Raw genomic sequence first — 19,364 nt, 5'->3', positions numbered from 1 at the left:
GCAAGGAAAAGTACTCTTCTCAATAGATGATCATACATGTGTGCGTGTTTGATGTTAGGGCTCGAGTAATCTATATGGGCACGGTTCATTTGACCGTTTGACCCTTATAATATTTTCCTATCGAGAACCCGTTGTCACGAGGTAATTTCCTTGTAACAAAGTAGACATTCGAGGGTAATGCGCCCCAATACTCGAGGCTTATTATAGGGAACCTCGGATACTGTTGAATTGATCTAAGTTAGCACGAACAATGGTTGCCTCATCAAAAACCTCGCCGGAAAAACCCATTGCGGCAAAAATCGGTCTAAGGGAAAAAGAGTGCAACGTGTGCTTTATGATCCAAAGCTTCGTGCCGATCCTTGTTGATAGCATGCAAGTGTTTAGTCAAAAAAATAGAAAGAATTGGAATGGGGTCGTACCTTCATTCCGATTTTGGATATTTAACGCGATCTTCCTCAGCATCAACCCCCCGTGAATTTTGACCTCGATCATTTCTCCTCTCATTTCGTGCGAAGCTTCGCCCAGACTCGCTGCCCCTACGGTCTCTGATGTACGGTTGATATCGATCTCTATTCGGCCTCGGATCTCGATCGATGTCCCTTTTAATCCTATCCATGGGCCTTCTGGGATAAACGGACCCCGAAGGAGTCCCCGGTTGATCATCCTCGACCCTGATCTTCGACTGATATCGATTATGTACGTCGGCCCAAGTGAAAGACGGGTACTCGATTAAACTTTGCTTCAATTGATGTGAAGCTATGGAACTCCGAGTGTTGAGACCTTGAGTGAAAGCTTGAACAGCCCCGTCATCGGCGACCGGAGGCAAATCCATTCTCTTCGCTTGGAACCGAGATACGAATTCCCTGAGTATCTCGTTATCTTTCTGCCTTACTTTGAAAAGGTTCGACTTCCTCGTTGCAGCTTTAATGGCTCCGGCGTGTGCCTTTACAAAAGAATCTGCAAGCATAGCAAACGAATCAATAGAATTAGGGGGTAAGTTATGATACCATGTTAAGGCACCCTTCGATAGAGTCTCCCCGAACTTCTTCAGCAGTACGGATTCAATTTCGTCATCTTCCAAGTCATTTCCTTTGATGGCGCACGTATACGAGGTGACGTGTTCATTCGGATCGGTCATCCCGTTATACTTGGTAATCTCGGGCATGCGGAACTTCTTGGGGATCGGTTTCGGAGCCGCACTAGGGGGAAAGGGTCTTTGCACGAACTTTTTAGAATCTAGTCCTTCCAATATCGGTGGTGCCCCCAGAATTTAATCAACTCGGGAGTTGTACGCTTCTACCCTTTTGTCGTTTTCCTCAATCTTCTTCTCCTTCGATTCGATTCGATCCGTTTTGTGTGTTCTTCGAGCATCTTCATAATGGCGGGGTCAGCCCCCAAATCATTGGCGTTTGATCTCTCCGGTATAAGTTCGGTCCTACGAACAGCTTTTGGTTCGGGTTCTGGTTCGCTCCCACTTGGTGCTCGATGTTGATTCTGTAGTTGCGCTATAGCGGCTTGCTAAGTTTGTAGCATGTCAAACATCATTCGAAGGCTAATTCCGCCTTCTTCACCATTTTGCGTGTTCCGATCAGCTGCTCGAGTATCTCTGCGGACGCTTTTTTCAGGGTCGGCGCCTAAATCTCCACGAACGGCGACATGAGAATTGACATCAACCGGATCCACGGCCTGTGGTGCGTCGGGATTGATTGGAGGTACTCCGTTTCCCGGGGCGACTACGTGCTCGTTTTCGCCGTGAAGGCCAAGGCTGGTGTCAGTGTGAGTGGTACTGCTTGAGAGTTTGACATGTTGATTCCTGAAATCAAAAAATACTCACAAGAACAAGCGTAAAAGCAATGTGTTTTACGAAGGCTAAAACATTAAGCAACCACTATTACCCTTAGCCCCACGGTGGGCGCCAAACTGTTTACCCTAAAAGTTGAGTAACAATTAATATAATGTGATTTTAAGGATATGTGATTCCACCTAATACCAATTGATAAGCGTAAAGATAAATGATGCAAATTGACAATAATACAAAGCAAAACAGTATTTTGTTAATGCCCTCGAGCTAATGAACCCTCGAGCTTGGTAGAGTAAGAACAGTTAAAGAGCAGTAAGTTGATGAGCAGAAGAAAGAAATATTATATTGCTTTGATATTCGTGAATGTAGTCTTTTACAAGTGATTGGAACTCCTCTTTATAAAGTAGAGGAATCCTAATTATGGTATAACTCTAATTACAGAAGGAAATCCCATGATTGGCTGAACAACCGGTTTTGACTTGATTGGTGCCGAGATTCTCGCCACGATCCTTGGCCGATCCCGGATATCTCGGTTTTCTGTTACTCGACTTAGCTTCGATCTCCATCTTATTTGATCTCGATCTTGGTCGACCTCGAACTTAATCGGTCCCAGGGTCTCGATAACTTAACCCCGCGCCATAGATAAAAATCGAGGTCCAAACTTGATCTACCACGTTCCAGCCTTGGTCAGTTGAACAAAAAGGGGCATCCCGATTTTGACCGTATACAATACTATCACGTCATTAAAGTATAATGAAAAGCTTAAAGTTTGAAATAATTTACAAATAATTTGTTTTAACGTATTAGTGATGTTTCATACTATCATATTATCTAATTAAAGACAATTATATATCATGATTGGATACAATAGTTAAGCTATATATTAGCGTAATAAGAAAATACTCTAAAATCCATGCATGAACTAACATACAAGTAAAACTTATCCTTAATCAACTACTATAATTAATTCGTGGCAAATCTACTCCCTCTCACCTCAAAGCTAAATAGCTCTGCCCAAAAGAATCAAAGTAACCATTTGATGCTAAATTTACTTACTTTTTTCTTATTTAAACCCAAATAAAACTATATAAGTCACATTTTAATAAAGCAGAAATACTTAAAAAATAGAAGAAAGTAATCGTTTAGTTTTAACCACTGATAAATATATGTATATGCAAATTTTACTCTTACAACAATGTACATGCTTTATAATATAATCATATCATCTAAATGACAATTATATGTCATAATTTGGTACAGTAGGTAAGCTATATTAGTAATAAAAAGATTAGTACACCAAATTCCATGCATGAAGTAACATACAAGTAATAATTATCCTTAATCAACTACCATAATTGATTCGTGGCAACTCTACTCCCTCTCAGTTCAAAGTCAAACTCAAACTCAAACTCAAACGACTCAAACGTTATCATAAGGTGATAAGTACTTCTTTCAATCCAAGGATGGTCTGGTTGGGAAACAAATTATTTTATGATTAATGAATTAGTTAATTCCGAAATAATTAATTTAAAAATTAGTTATACTATGATTTTATCCCAACCAAAGGTGGGATAAGCATATTTCAAATTTAATCCCGTAATTAATTATCTTTTATCACTTATATCAAACGAGCCTTAGGAGTTTCGATTTGAGTACTACGCATGAAGTTGTCTTTAATCGAAACACTTCATATTCAAAGTGAAATTTATTAAGTTGATTTTAAATTAGTTGGGTGCCAAAATAATAAGTACCAATTATACGAAAGGGGATCCGAAAAATAAATTTAATGAGTTCAACTCTTAAGATTTTTAGCATAAAATTCATTGCATTGTTAAAATTATAGGTTTAATTATAAGATTTGTTAAGATTTTAGATGTGTGTGTGTGTGCGTGTATATATATATATATATATATATGTATTATGCGTTCACATGAACTAACAGCTTGTTTGGATGGTTGTTACATATTGTTTCATAATGTATTGTATTGTTTGATGAATACAATATTTGGATAGATTATATCGTTTGACGTCGTTTCATGATATGAGGCACCAACAATATGAAGAATAAACTTGCAATACTATAAAGAAAAATTATGATACGGGGTATAATTATTATATGAAAATATAGGATAAATGATAAGATAAAATTATTTAATTATGAAGGATAATTCTGAGAGAAAAAGATTAGGTAACGGCACGACCACACCAAATCGATCGTTACATAAAGTGATACATTTCATCATTAAATAACGACCAAATTAACGATACGATTAAATAAAAGTTTACTAACAACCAAAACAAACCTCGTATTCAATACAATAGGTAACAACAATCCAAACAATTTGTAAGAAGCCAAACTCGTCTAGCCTACTTTCTTTACCTAATTGAACGGCTCAGATTTCATCTTATTCCACAAACACGCGTCCTCAGCCATCCATCTTTTATTTATACTCCTCTCTCCCAACACTATTTCTATAGTCTGCACTTCCATCTTCTTTCTCCTCTTCTTCACTCTCAATTCTCAAATTAATAACCATTTCAGCTTGCAAAATTACACCACATAGCCAAAAACTTACAAATATGGCACCATCAACGAGCAATTTAATGTTATCAATGAAAGTTCTGTTAATTTCAGTTGGCGCTGTATCTTCAGCTATGCTCGTTAAATCCTCTGTTCCGTTCGTTATATATGAATTTCCTACGGTTTGGAGCAGCTTGATTTCCAGTTGGCTCAAGCCTCCTTACCTCTACGTTGTACTCAACTGTATAATTATCATGATCGTCGCTACTTCTCGATCACACCGGAAGGAACATTCTAGCGGTGAATCACAGCCGTCGATTTCTGCGAGATCACTTCCGCCCTCAGATTTGATCGCAATTTCCCAGACAAACGCCAACATGATTGAACCGGAGATGTCTGAGTTATCACCTGAACCGGAGGTGTTAGAGGTGAAGACTGTGCCGGTAAATATTGAACCGGAGCAGGTGGTTGAAGTTGAAAATGATGATCAGGTTGTGATTTCGAATTCCGTTGTTACGCCGTTGCCTGAAGTGGAAACGGAGCTTCTTCAACAGCTAGCGACGGAGAAACCGCTGGTTTCTTCCCGGTTCGGTCACCGGAAACCGCTTACGAGAATGAATCCTGAAGGTAACAAATACTATACATTTCTCATAAAATATGTATATTATATTAATACCAAAAGTATATATTTTATCGCTGTTATTTTGAAAGCTGCTACAAATTTATAGTTCTAAAAATTTATACTCCTCTTTATTACTCTTTTATATTCTTCATGTTGTATTATTTTCTTATTCGTCCGTACAAATGAATCATACATATTTTTATATTTGAATAATTCTCTTTATCGTTATATAAATATTATATATTACTAGTATGTTTAAGTCATATATTTTAAAAATATCAATTTTCTTTTGTCAGTGAGTTTAAAAACTTTTAAGGTTAATTCTGTAAATAATTGGAATAACAGGGGTGAAATCGCTGAGGGTAGCAAGAGTGAAGAGACATGAGACATTAGAGAGCACATGGAAGAAGATAACAGAAGGTCGTCACGTGCCTCTCACGAGGCACCTGAACACGTGGCAGCAGAATCATGGAAGTCAATCTCCGGTTCAAATTGAAAACAAGAGGAAAACCGTACTTGAACCGTCGCCGAGTCAGGACGAGTTGAACCGGCGAGTAGAATCGTTTATATCGAAGTTCAATGAAGAAATGAGGTTGCAGAGAGAACAGTCACTACAGCAGTATATGGAGATGATTAATCGTGGGGTTTAAAGTTAATTTTAGCAATTTCCCCATTTTTTGGGTTAAAACAGGGTTTTTTTATTTTATTTTTTTAACAAAAGGTATTTTTTAATTTTTTTGGCAAGAACTGGTGGGGTTTGAATTGAGATTTTGCCAGTGAAAAGGAGCTAAAGTTGTATATAGAAGTGTAAAATGTTCTTTTATTGTTTAAAGCTTAGGATAAACGAGAAATGAGATAATACTGTATACTAGTTAAAATAGTAGAGAAAGGTGCACGTATGCAATTATGGATTTACATGTAAGTATGGGTCTCATTAATTATTCCGTTAGAATTTCATGCAATAGCTTGCTTGTACGTTAGAATTTCAGGTGAAAGTGCATAATACGGGTTGGTCTCAAGTGGCCCTGTAAAGCACAGGTAGGTTCCAACTGACCGTGGTGCTGAGCACGGGTATATTTTAAGTGATCGTGCTAAGCACGGGTAAATTTCAAGTGATCGTGCTAAGCACAGGTAGGTTCCAAGAGCCGTGCAGAGCACGGGTAGATTCTAAGAGCCTTGTTGAGCACAAGTAGATTTCAAGTGGCCGTGCAGAGCACGGGTAGGTTCCAAGTGCCAAATAGAGCATGGGTAAGTTCTAAGTTGTCATGCAAAGCATGGGTAGGTTCCAAGTGCCGTATAAAGCATAGGTAGGTTCCAAATGGACCTTGCAAAGTATCGATAGGTTCCAAGTGGCTTTATAGAGTACGGGTAGTTCAAATTGACTGTGTGGAGCACAGGTAGGTTTCAAGTGACCGTGCAGAACGCAAGTGGGTTCCAAGTGACCGTGATGAATACAGATAGATTCCAAGTGATCGTGCAGAGCACGAATAGATTCCAAGTGGTCGTGCAAAGTATATGTATGTTTCAAGTGGTCGTATAAAGCACGAGTATGTACCAAGTGAATGTGCAAAGCAGGGGTAGATTGCAAGTACCTTATAAAAGAACAAATATACCGACGGAAATCAAATAACTCTGCATAACGGACATAAATATATAACTTTTAAATTTAAAAATCTAGCTAAATCTTATGTATGTATGTTTGTTTGAGCACACATTAAGGTTGAGTATCGAGCTTAAATAATATTAATAATCTGCAATCATCAACAATATTAGGATCAGTTTTGCTCCTATATTTTTATCCAGTTGATACATTTGTCTATTAATTTTTGAAAGAAAAAATTGATCAATATCCGCAGATTTTAGTCACTCGAAACACTATCTTATCTACCTTCACTCGATCCCCAACTCCTTTTTTCTTCAATATTTTTAAAATAATTTAAGTGGTACACATTCGATTATATAGAAAATATTTATATTATTAACGGAGTTTAATTGGTTATATCAAACAAATCATTTTATTTCTCAGATTTTTTAGGAACCGCTACTTGTTGTTGCAAGTTATTATTAACTTAATTTAGTACCATTAAAAATTAAGTATTATTCATGTACATAACTTAAAACTCTTATTTTTAGTATTTCGACTTGATATTCTTAAGGAAATCAACTAATACAACACAACTAATTGTTAAAATGAAATAAATTATTTCCTTTTGAGAAAAAAACAAACAATATGATTCATAGACAAATATGGATAAGGAGAAGCCGAAAACAAGTACTCTATCTAACTAATTTTATTTCCACACGTTTTATGAGTGCGCTTTTGCTTTGCATCTTTCTTCTGGGTTTTATGTTATTCCTATTTTTCTTATAATTTCTGTGGTGATACTAATATTGTCTCCTTTTGCCTTTTTATTTTCTTGAGCTGAAGGTATTTCTAAAACAGCCTCTCTACTCCTTTGGGGTAGGGGTAAGGTCAGCGCACACACTATCCTCCCAAGTTGGTTCGGTTCGGCCGGTTATTTTATAAAATTTGTACCATACCAATTTTTCGGTTATTCTATTATGCATAACCAAAATTAGACTTTTCGAAACCGTCCCAATCATGTCGGTTTCACTTCGGTATCGGTACGGTTCGGTTAATTTTCGGTATTTTTTTAAATGTCATGTAAAATTCACTAGTAAAAGTAGAATGCAATAACATGCGTTCTTTTATAGGACTTAGCAAAACTCTCTAGACATTTTTACGATTTAAAAGGTGATGAATTAAAAAACATGAAAGATGGCTAGAGTATAGATATATCAACTATTCGACAACAATGTAAAAGAAACCAAGTAAAAGCAAAGAAAATATAAATCACACGAGCAGAAAGATATTAAGCTGGGACTCAAGAATAAAATCTATATTAAATATTAAAAAAGATAAATCTAAATTATATGAAGGGAAAAATATTCAATACATTATAGTTTGCTACTCATAATCGCTGGAATACTTTGTGTCTTGCTAATAAAGATACTTGAAATAACTTAGTTTAAGTATAAGTAGGATAATAGGTTTTAGGAACTAGTATTTTGAGTTTAATTACTTGTTGGCTTGTAACAGTTTTTATAAGGAATTTTTACATTCCTATGCCACATAGGAAATCTTATTACCCTCAATGTTAAAGGTTTGACTTAATTACACTTAGTATACCAAATTACCAATTCTATACCATAGTGTATTTTAACCTAAAAAGCTAGCATCCTTACCTTGAGCAGTTTTTGTTAACATATTAAAATATGTCACCTAATTGAGTCCAGCTCATAAATTTTTTTAAATGACAATGACGAAGGAATGCTGAGTAATATAATACGTACACCTTTTCATGGATCGAGAATTCAAATTTTGTAGAAAATTGAAGAGCGGATATCACAATTATTTTATATTCTAGTCGTACCATTGGGCTACGTACAACCATGTGATGGAGAGTATTAATTTTATAAAATCTGAACTTAAGTTTGATAAACAAATATTTGTTTGTTTCTTTATTTAATTACATATTAATATTCCCACTATGGATTATTAATAATCAGTTTATCTTTTAGTCCAAAGCCATAAAGTAAAAGAACCACAACATTAGTGTATCAACTACATCTTCTTGACAACAATTGAAGAATGTAAAAATTCCTATGTGGCATAGGAATGTAAAAATGCATCTACAATTGAAAACAATGCATCTACAATCAGAATACAAATAATCTACAATTCATCTACAAAATATCTACAAAATGGGTATATTGAATTTTAATATCCCAATTCCCATTCGATTGTAGTTTAATTGGGATTTTCGACATAATTGCGTTTTTTGCAAAAGATTTATAGAAGTTTTAGTCGTTTTTGATTTGTGAAAACAGAAAATAAAGCATCTACAATTAGAATACAAATAATCTATAATTTATCTACAAAATATCTATAAACTGGGTACATTGAATTTTTATATCCCAATTCCCATTCAATTGTAGCATAATTGGGATTTTTGACATAATTGTGTTTTTTCAGAAGATTTGTAGAAGTTTTAGCCGTTTTTTATTTGTGAAAACAGAAAATAAAGCATCTACAATTAGAATACAAATAATCTACAATTTATCTACAACTTATCTACAATTTCTGCGATATGTCGTCTTCTTCTTCTTCTTCTTCTTCTTCTTCTTCTTCTTCGAGTTTCAATTTGAAATTCAGTCAAAACCAAGTCTAATCTTCACCAAAACCCCTCAAAATTGAGATATAAACTCCAAACCATATTCCCGATTATTTTCAACAACACCCAATCCAAACAAATAATGATTTTTGAAAACCCAAATTTGAATTCAAAGCTTTCAAGCTTTTTAATGGCTGTCAATGGTAGAATTGATGCTCTCTTTTCATTTGCTTTGTATTACTGAAATTTGCGATTGAGAAATATAGAGAGATATAGAGAGAAGTCGGATATATATATATGATATTTGGATAATTTTCTATATTAATGATCTGGCAAATTACTAATGATTTCGTAGATTTTCTAAATTACTTTTACAAATGATGAAGATATAAATAAAGTTAACTGTTCTGAGATGTTGATTGTAATGTTCAGTTTCATAAAGTCAATATAAAGTAATTGTTCAGTATCTTTTCCTTTCCTTTAATGTTCAGCTTCATAAAGTCAATAAAGAAAAAATAAAACAGGGATGAAGGGCATCTACGGCTATTCGATGGTGCACGAAATCTTTACCAGTCAAAAGCAAAGACTGGTAAGGAATTAGGAAGGAATCAACTCCTAATAATTAGTATTTAATGAATGGTATAATAATTGTAGAAAAACTGTAAACATGGCGGGTAAATATGAAACTATGCACATTTTTGGTAATAAGGTTTCATATATGGTATAGGAAGGAAAAAGTCTCTTTTTATAATTTCAAGGCCCATTGAAAAATTTAATGCTTTATTAGTTTTAAGCTTACTATATAAATATATTTTTCACATGTAAAATTTATTCGGTACGGTTCGGTATTTTTTCGGTTTATTGTTATAAAATAAAAAACCTACCCTGATTATCGGTACGGTTATAAATTTATATAAAACCCTACGGTTTCTTTAAAAGAAACCTAAAAATCGGTTCGGTGCGGTACGGTTCGATCGATTTAGTCGGTTTTCAAATGTCCATTGACCCCCCTACTCCCAAGATCCCATTAGTGAGATTTTACTGGGTTGTGGTTGTTTATTGTTGTTGTACGTTTTATGAGTTCAAAAATTGTCGGTGAATTTGGATGAGTCTTCGAACTTCAACCTTCTAATAGTATCTCGATTTTCAAGTCAAAATTTCTAGCACACCAAAAACATTTGTTTCTTATCCTCCTAACAATTGGATCGCCTCAATCCTTTCCAAAACAGAAAAATTAAAGCAAACACTAATTAAACAAGCTGCCAATTTGTTCTTTCTTTCTCCTTTCCTAACTCTTCTTTAATGCAGTCTGGATGCGAGAAAGAAAATTAAGGGGAATACAAATAGTGGCAGAGTCAGAAATGGTAAGAAAGACCAAAAAAGAAAGAGATGCAAGAAATCGTGGATTTAATTTATTTCATGTTTGGTGTAATTTTTGATTCCGGGGTTAGTAGTTCCGGAATCATTTATACCACAGTTGTGCTATTATTTTTTGGAAAATTTACGCAGCAAACATATATACTGTATTTACTATTCGTAGCTATACTTTTTAAAAGGTTACTATCTGTAACTATATTTGAATTTATAACAAATTCACCTATAGTACTAAAACAAAAGATCAATTGTTTTGAACTGAAACAAAAGAGCAACAAGCTCTCGTAGCTTAGTTGGCTAGAGCATCCACTTCGTAAACAGGGGGTCTTGGTTGCATTCTTTTTATATACTTTTATATTTCATTTTGGTTGTATTCGATACAGCAACTACATGTATTAATTGCGCAAACGAATACGGTTGTCTTCGTTGCGCATCTGAATACAAGTAATATAAGCTAGTAACAATTGAATAGTGGCTATGAATGACAATTAGGCAAACTATAATTACGTATGATAATTATGCTCTAAACTGTAATGTTTTACAAAAGTTCCCCTTATTTTTTGTACCACAATCGTTGGCGTTACACCTTTAAAATTTTCAAAAAATGTGAACCACCATTTTGTGAAAATTTTCCTAAAATTCAGTCAAAAAGTGAACAATGTACCAAGGTTCCTCCCAAACTTTTATAACGATATTCACAATACCAACGCTAACCATGTAACAATGCCAATATCTCAGCTTCTGTGTGTTGGTTTTGTTCTCCAAGAAATTTAGCCATATGCATAATAAAAGAATTCACAACCTTGAGAAAAGGCGTCTTCATACTTTATCCTTTCTTATATTTACCCTTTTTTGGCCATCGTATATAAAACGCGAAAATTTAAGGAATTGTAGGAGAAAATACAGTAGCCAACCCTTGATCTACTTTTATATGGAGCTTGTTATATGTCATCAATGTCTTCTGATCTGATTTATAAGTTCCTTTACCTCTGGCAAGGACCTCGCCGTCTACATCTATAATCCCTTCTTTGGATGGATCATCTAACCGTGAACCCGGCTCCAGAACAAAAGCTTTAACCTGTGGTTGTTTTACAGCAATCAGATGCCTTATTTACATTCAGATCAATGCATGCAAATTTAAGGTTTAGGAACTTCCAACAAAGACGAGTAAAATAATACTGATATTCTCTATGTTGAGCGGACGCTCCAAAATGCTGCACACCCGTGTCAAATCCTTCAAAAATGCACTATCTTGGAGGATCTGACACGCACGTGGAGACATTTTTGGAGAGTCCGAGCAACACAGGATATTCTTTATAAGTAATAAGAAATGTAGTGGTTAAAAAGAGTATGCTTAAAGAGATGAGAGTTTGCATGATGGAGCTAACTTAAAAATTGCGGGGCACAAGGCATCCCACGGTCATGCAGGGTTTGGGGAAGGGCGTGATGGAGCTAACTTAAAGGTTAAAAACTCTACCTTGAAATACAAGACATATGGTGATCTGACATGGCCGCCTTTGTTTAACTCGGTCATCAATGATAGCAATGTTAGTTTTGGACAGTCCTTTATCACAACCAAGTCCAAGTAACCATCTGAAAACTGCAAATGAGCCCAAGAGAAGGAATTAAGATTTTTTTCCCAAAATTAAGAAATTCAAAAGCTGCAGAGGCCATTCTATCGAGTATAGTTTTAAGACCTGCACAAATGAAAGTAAATTCAAAAGAGGTAATAATTAAGTTATGTGCAACGAAAAAAACGAACCTTGGCATCAGGTGCTGCAAGAGCATCTTCACCTCCCCAAGGTACATTATGAAGCCAGATTGATACAAAAGGCCCTTCAATCTTACGGTTGAAATCCTTCATGTGAAAAGTGGGACCACAATATCCCTTGTGCTGAACGAAATTCGATTTTACATCATCAATAGTTTCACCTTCCACGTCAGTTGGTTCTCCAAAAGTTTCATAACCTGGTCCAGCCACAAATTTTATACAACCATTGTACCTCCTAAGGCGGAATATTCGCTGTATTGCCTGGACCAATAGTATCAGACCAGAAATTAAGGAGCATAATGATGATGGTTTAAACGCACTCAACTAGCTTCTATTGTTCAGAACTACTAATCATGCTGTAAACTGAAGATGCATAATAGTTTTTGGAGGGAAGAAGGGTGGATTGCTGGGTTGTCAAGAAGAATTGTTTATGTACATTATAAACAAGACAGAGCTGATCTAATTTCTGAATTTGAGATATTGTATTGGTGAGACTAAGCCTTCCAAAGAGAGAAGGAAAAACAGGGGTTGGGTGGGGGGGTGGGGGGTGGGGGGGGGGTGTTAATAATGAATATCTAGCAAGCAAAACTATTACAAAATCAAATTTTGACATATAGAGTTCTAAACGTAAAGTCTAATCACACAACTCAAAGTAAAAAGATTGGAAAACGTACATAATAATCTATTCGAGCACTACCCATCCATCTATACTTTTCAGACTCGATATCAATATCAGCTATAAGACCTGGAAATCAAGAAATCTTCAGTCAACATCAATATCAGCAATAAGACCTGAAAAACCAGGTGTGTCACATAAAGTTTAAGTGTCTATTTTGTTAAGTACTTAAATACTGGACCATGTGAAACACAAATTAGTGTGGGTGAAACTACAGGAATAAATGAAAGATTTAATACCCCAGGCGAGCATCAGCACACTGAAAAACCTGTTCTGCCCCTGTGAAACAGTAGCTACATCTAGTGATTGCTTGTGCCCTGCAAGAAACCAAGCAAACAAAGAAAGTTTTTTACCCTTATTGAGTAAGAGTAATTAGAACTTCACCATGCAGAAAGCACAATTTTTTTTTCAAAAGCCTAGTATTCTCCACCTCTAATAATAGCAAGTGTTGCATTGCATGCAGTACAAGATTGACCAACGGCATCTAGAAGAGACTTCGCCATGCCGTTTCCAGTGCCTGTATTAACATATATGACACACAATTATAACAATAGTGAAAGGGTTACTACATACCAAGCTTTTCCTTTAACTAACGACCATGCACATCACACTGTAAAACTCCAACCAGCAGACAATGTTATAGTCTTTAGAAGACAATGCTATAGTCTTTAGATAATTCTGGGTTCACAAGTTAGAAGCCAAATATCTTCTTACAGTTAAAACTAGTTTACCAGGATTAGACATACTGTGTTGCAGAATGAACTTGAGACAAGTTACCTTGCTGGGTTCCTTTTGCTGAGAGTATATACCTTGCTTAAACAACGGTTTTGTCTTAAATATTGGTGGCCGCACATTCAGAGCATCTCATTATATGTGTACAGATTATTCTCTATATTAATTATGATTGCAAAATCTAATTCTACTATGCATACTTTTGAAAACTATCACTAAGCACATTATAAAACTGTACATATCAATCGCATTATCTTTCTCGAATGTGGTTTCCAAGGCATTAGCAACTTATGACAAATAAAGAAACTAGGCCTGATGCCAAAGTAAAAAAATGTCGAATTCCACTGGTAAAAGTTATTCAAATGCAGGGGGACCAACAGTTGCCCATAAAGCCTACAATGTCTGGGAAATTATACTCCTTATTCTGTTGATAAAAATCCCATTCCATTTCCCTAATTAAGGTGGACGGCAGGCGGCAGCTATGCAATATTAGGGGGCAAATCTGATTTAATTCAGCTAACGCTACAAAACAACAACAGTCATGGTGTGATTGAGATAAGACCTAGGTTTCTCACCAGTCGCCACATAAACTAAAACAATGAAATAAAAGATTAAAGCGTAAAGTTGATCCATTCTCAGCCTCTTAATATGATTTTTTAGTTGGCGCTACAATTTTCTTGCTGGAACAAGTTGCATAGAATCTCAGTATCCTTAAATGTCCTTGAGGTGGAATGATTGTTTAGTTGACACTAGCTTTTTTCTTATGAAGGTGGTGTTTGGGCCAGCTTGTGTACCTCAACTATTCTACCAGGTACACGCTACCTCCCACCAGCACATATACTAGGTAACTTTGCGCACCTAGTATTTTATTACTAGAACAAGTTGTCTAGTGTCTCACTTATCCTTAAATGTCCTTAATGTGCACCCCTTTTCCATTTATGTTTCTTTCATCAGTTTGTTTGTGAGGGTCCCCTTCCTTCTCCGGGGATTCTCTTACTCAGAGTCGGTTAATAGGTCTCTCACATGGTGACAGACAAGAGTTATGCTCTTTTATGATCATGTTTACTTATCACAATTTACAAGTGCATGAGTGCTTATGCACTTAACAGAAAAAGAGAACGGAAAAGTTGCAGATGTGTCACGTGACTGAATGTCTATCCTACATCTCAGGTAATAGAAATGTTCGTCAGCACCTCATACCATTTGCTACTAGTCTGGAAATTATACTTAAGCAATAATCCAATAGTTTAGCAATTATTGGTATAAACTTGTAAACAAGATACTTACGCGACATACTAAAATACATACATCTTCACCTACAAAGCTAATCGAAATATAAAAAACAAGCTTAGTCCTTATCAGAAGGTAAATAGCAATTAAGAGGAGACAAACCTGCAGGTATTACTCCAAGAGGCATCTTTATTGCAGAGTCCCAATCCTCCCTTTCAAGTAGTCCATTAACTACCTACTAAAAATTGAAAAAACAAGAAATTGACCATGAGGATCACGAATATGTTTATTATCTCATTCACTCAGAAGAAAAAGCTGAAAAACCATAAGAACAGTGTCACAGAGCAGACGCCTCCTGCAATGCAAGATTGAGTGAGGTAAGATGTTTGAGCTTCGTAACTGTTTCAATCATTTGATCTGACGTCATAAATGTAGATTTGGAGCAAACTTGAAGTCATTCCAAGTCTCATCTCTCAGATATTTCAGTAAAAAGAAGCTTGAGCAAATCATGTTCCTTCACCATTAACTAGTAATTTTTCCATTTTATGAATCCCCAATGTTACTATGCATATAAAACACAAAAAATACATAGCCATATACATGTGCCCTAAAATTGATCTTTCGATTGTTTTTGCAGTGGAAGTTATTTACTTAGATTCACCAATCTTTTGTTAAGTTCCGTAGTAACTAGCTTCAGGATACTTGATACAGGAAGCAAAACCGAAAATCCTCTTAGCCTTTTCCTCTTTCATTTTGAACCTGTAAGGACCTTGCATTTGCTTAAATGTCCAGCAATACCCTTCTCTTAATTGATAACTTTAGAGGTTTTGAGCCCCGGATTTGAAATCTGAGTTAATCAATCAATGCCTTAAGAACTGCCGTGACTGGAAAGGACAAGTGTTACATGTATCCATGATACTCTCATCTTTGACATATTTCACTGGGAAATAAAGAATCTACTGAGCTTATAACTAGAGAGCATAACTAGCCAATCCTCAAACAGTTAAAGTCATTTCTTCGTCAAGTATATGATGAAAGAAGCTCTAGATTGCCGTTATTTCTTATTGTTGCATTGTTTTGGTTTCTGTTTGCATTACTTAGTGTTAGTTTGGTATTTTCGTTTTGGTGTGCTTGTTATTGCTCCTTCCCTTTTTCCTCCCTGAGCCGAGGGGCTACAAGGGTCTACATGAAACAGCCTCTCAGCCTTTTAGAGGTAGGGGTAAGGTCTGCGTACACTTTACCCTCCCCAGACCCCACTTGCCTACACTGGATTTGTTCTTGTTGTTGTTGTAAGAACACACAACAATAGGCCTAACCAACCATTAAAAGAATAATAAATAAAAATAGGAAGGACTAACCTACCTCAACCAAAATTCCATCCCCGCTGACACAAACAACTCCATCATATCTCAGAATATCCAATGATTTAGCAACTTCCTTTGCATGTAGCTGATATTTAGTTTCTAAGGATCAAAGTTAAGAGTAAAATCATGACTAAATACTGAAAAGTAATTTAACAAACAATAATTAGAAGTGGATAGCAAGAAGATTCAGCTCTGCTAACCTTGCACTGTGTAGTCAATATTTGCATCATCAAGTAGTGGCTTTACACTGTCAATAAAAATCTTTGATGCAGATTTCTTTCCTCCATAAGGATTTACAAATACAAATAGTCTCTTTGGCCGACCTAAAATTCCATGAAGCCAGGTACCAATATCATCATAGAGATTCATGGAAGCATAAAAAATTACAAAGGGAACCATTAAGGAGAATAACATCAACAATTATGCTTTTACTATTGTTGAAAGTTACAGAATTGATGAGAGGCTACGGATTCATCTGAAGCAATAACCTTCGGTATGGAGTGTGTGTACATATATATATATATATATATATATATATATATATATATATATATATATATATATATATATATGTAAAAACTTATTAAAATCTCAATAAAATATTAGATTTGGACCCATAATTTTAACGGTACAATGAGTTCAACGCTAAAAATCTTACAATTTGAACCCATTAAATTTAAATCCTGATCCTCCTATATATATATATATATATATGTAAAAACTTATTAAAATCTCAATAAAATATTAGATTTGGACCCATAATTTTAACGGCACAATGAGTTCAACGCTAAAAATCTTACAATTTGAACCCATTAAATTTAAATCCTGATCCTCCTCTGAATTGATCACTTTAAACTAGAACCACACTGAAGCATGCCTGAAATGCTTCATTCTTCTGAGAGAAAGCAACTTAGCTAAAAAGATCACGCTATGTCTAAGAACAAAGCAATAATGGAGAAACGGCTTTTCAACTTCCCTTTTTGGTCTTGCAATGAACCTTTTGTGTAAGTCAACTTAACCTAATGGTGTAAAAACTGCACATAACTTAAAACTCTTATTATAAAGAGTTACATGTTGCTGTTGATCACCTTAAAATTAGTCGAGGTGCGCACAAGCTGGCTCGGACACCACGATTATCCAAAAAAAAAAGGCGTAAAAAGTTTTATACTGGCAACTGAAGTAAAAATTCTATTTTTTACTGCATTACTCCGTAACTCAAATAAAGAACTACAAACAAATTAGCTTCGAACTTCTCGTTAGATGGCTCGTAGCTGATAGCATATTAGCACGGATTTTTATGTTTAGCTACAAAATTTGTAAATCGCTAATCCCTGTTTTTTAGTAATATTCTATTTCTCGTGCCATATTAACTTGCAGAACTACTCAACACTAAAATATAAGACGATCATCATAATTATTCTAAAAACCTTCAAAAAGACTTACCAAGTGAATCAATGAACTCCTGAAGTTTTTGACTCCAAAGCCGAAGAGAATCCTCAGTTAACGGCTCAAAACTAAAACTCCTCCTCCTCACCGTAGCTCCCGTGTTCCCGCCGCAGGAAATTCCACCTCCGTTCTCCTTAACAGCTCTGATTTTAATCTTAGAACCTTTAATTAAAAACCCGAGAACCTCTTTCTTAATCGACAAGCAATTTTCCCGCCATCGGAGTTTCCCTTCCGCCGTTAAAGTTACCGTAGTCACAACTCCGTTAAACCGAACCCGGTCCGATAGAACCGGAGAAGAACCGGCCTCTTTGTGACCCATATTTTGCTGTGGATTAGTCTCCGTCTCTGTTGGTGAAGCATTATATATTATGACAGGGCCGGGTTTAGTGTGAAACAAGAGACGGGTTTAGACGAAGCTTCTCTCGTATTGCACGTCAGAAGTTGTTTCTTGTACGCTTTGTACGGTGAATGCTATAGCATGTATTTTCTGATTGGTTGACATGACCCATGAAGGTCCATTAGTGGGACCAGCAGAAGTAGCTTCTTTTTTCGAAAATGACACTTTACCAAAATAATAAAGAGAAAAATATGTATACAAATTTTTTAAATTTGTTGTGGATGTCGAATATAAATAGTTCGGCCCACGGGCTAAAAGTATTATTTGCTCTTTTTTTTTGCAAAAGTTTGGTCGCTCTCATTTAACCTATACCTAGTTTTTTAAAAAGTTTTAACTTGTACCACTGTTTAAACAACTTCAGGTCTCTTTTTCCTCCTCTTTATATATCTACTTGTCCCATTATGTTCAGTTTGGTCTTACTCACAATAATTTAACCTCTTAGATATTTTAGCTTTACAGACACATTGGTGTTTGGTTCTAATTTATCTCTAGTAACTTGTTTTCATGTCGAAAATATCTTTCATTCTTTAATCTTTGAAATGCACAGCATCAATCGCTGCTAATCATGATTTATTAAATTCATTGTTGTTTAGAACTTCAGCTCTAAGAATGCTGAAGTTTGGCAAATATAAAACAAACTTCAGCCCTAGAATGCTGAAATTCATCACAAACAGAACAAAGTTTCAGCTAATACATGCTGAAGTTCAGCAAATACAGAACAAAGCTTCAGCTACTAGAATGCTAAAGTTCAGCAATTACAAACAAAAACTTCAGCCAAACATGTTGTAGCTGTATTGAACTGAAGTTTGCCATTTGCACTATGAACTGAAGTTTGCGTGATTGCCTTTGCAAGTCAGGCTAAACTTCATGCAAAAATATCTGAAGTTTTGCTACACTTCAGGCAAAACATTACTTCAGACATAAATTTTTGCTACTTCAGGCTAGTATGTCTGAAGTTACGCGAAAAATGAGTACACTTACAATTTTTTTTGCAAAGCGAATATAAGTTAAAAGGTGACCTAAAAAGCGGGTATAGATGCAAATGCCCCATTTTCATCCGTCCGGTATTCGCATTGGGTTGTCTAAATTCAAAATGGTCGGCAGAAGATTTACATTGAAGGTTAAAAACTCTCCTATAATGGCGATTTCATACGGAGGATTCAAACTATGGTTAAAAATAAAAGAATATTTTTTACTTACCACAAACCTAATCACAAGTCACAACTGACAATTTCTTATCAATAAATAGATTCCT

General features: G+C 35.5%; 2 protein-coding genes across 3 annotated transcripts; one reads left to right on the top strand and one right to left on the bottom strand.

Annotated features, from left to right (window-relative positions):
• The first annotated feature begins 4,266 nt into the window (after positions 1-4,266).
• On the top strand, positions 4,267-5,866 carry LOC109237074. The gene is made up of 2 exons (XM_019403326.1): positions 4,267-4,949; positions 5,290-5,866. Exons 1-2 carry the CDS (start codon positions 4,382-4,384, stop codon positions 5,592-5,594), a joined length of 873 nt encoding a protein of 290 aa, XP_019258871.1. The 5' UTR covers positions 4,267-4,381; the 3' UTR covers positions 5,595-5,866.
• A 5,105-nt stretch (positions 5,867-10,971) lies between these two features.
• Positions 10,972-18,158, bottom strand: LOC109237073 (sphingosine kinase 2-like). Of its 2 annotated transcripts, none has more exons than XM_019403324.1 (10): positions 17,710-18,158; positions 16,467-16,589; positions 16,265-16,365; positions 15,065-15,137; positions 13,371-13,457; positions 13,180-13,257; positions 12,939-13,009; positions 12,256-12,525; positions 11,971-12,093; positions 10,972-11,571 (listed from the first exon to the last, which is right to left on the bottom strand). In XM_019403324.1, the coding sequence occupies exons 1-10, from the start codon at positions 18,029-18,031 to the stop codon at positions 11,374-11,376; spliced, it is 1,446 nt and encodes a 481-aa protein (XP_019258869.1). In that variant the 5' UTR covers positions 18,032-18,158; the 3' UTR covers positions 10,972-11,373. The 2 variants fall into 2 exon arrangements, with proteins under 2 accessions (XP_019258869.1, XP_019258870.1); XM_019403325.1 differs by having other exon boundaries at positions 15,065-15,140; positions 17,710-18,129.
• Between the last annotated feature and the right edge of the window lie 1,206 nt (positions 18,159-19,364).

The sequence above is a fragment of the Nicotiana attenuata genome, unplaced genomic scaffold (genome assembly GCF_001879085.1).
Source record: "Nicotiana attenuata strain UT unplaced genomic scaffold, NIATTr2, whole genome shotgun sequence".
Lineage (NCBI taxonomy): Eukaryota > Viridiplantae > Streptophyta > Magnoliopsida > Solanales > Solanaceae > Nicotiana > Nicotiana attenuata.
Note: the sequence above shows the minus strand (reverse complement) of the source record. Positions and strands in the feature narration are given on the sequence as shown.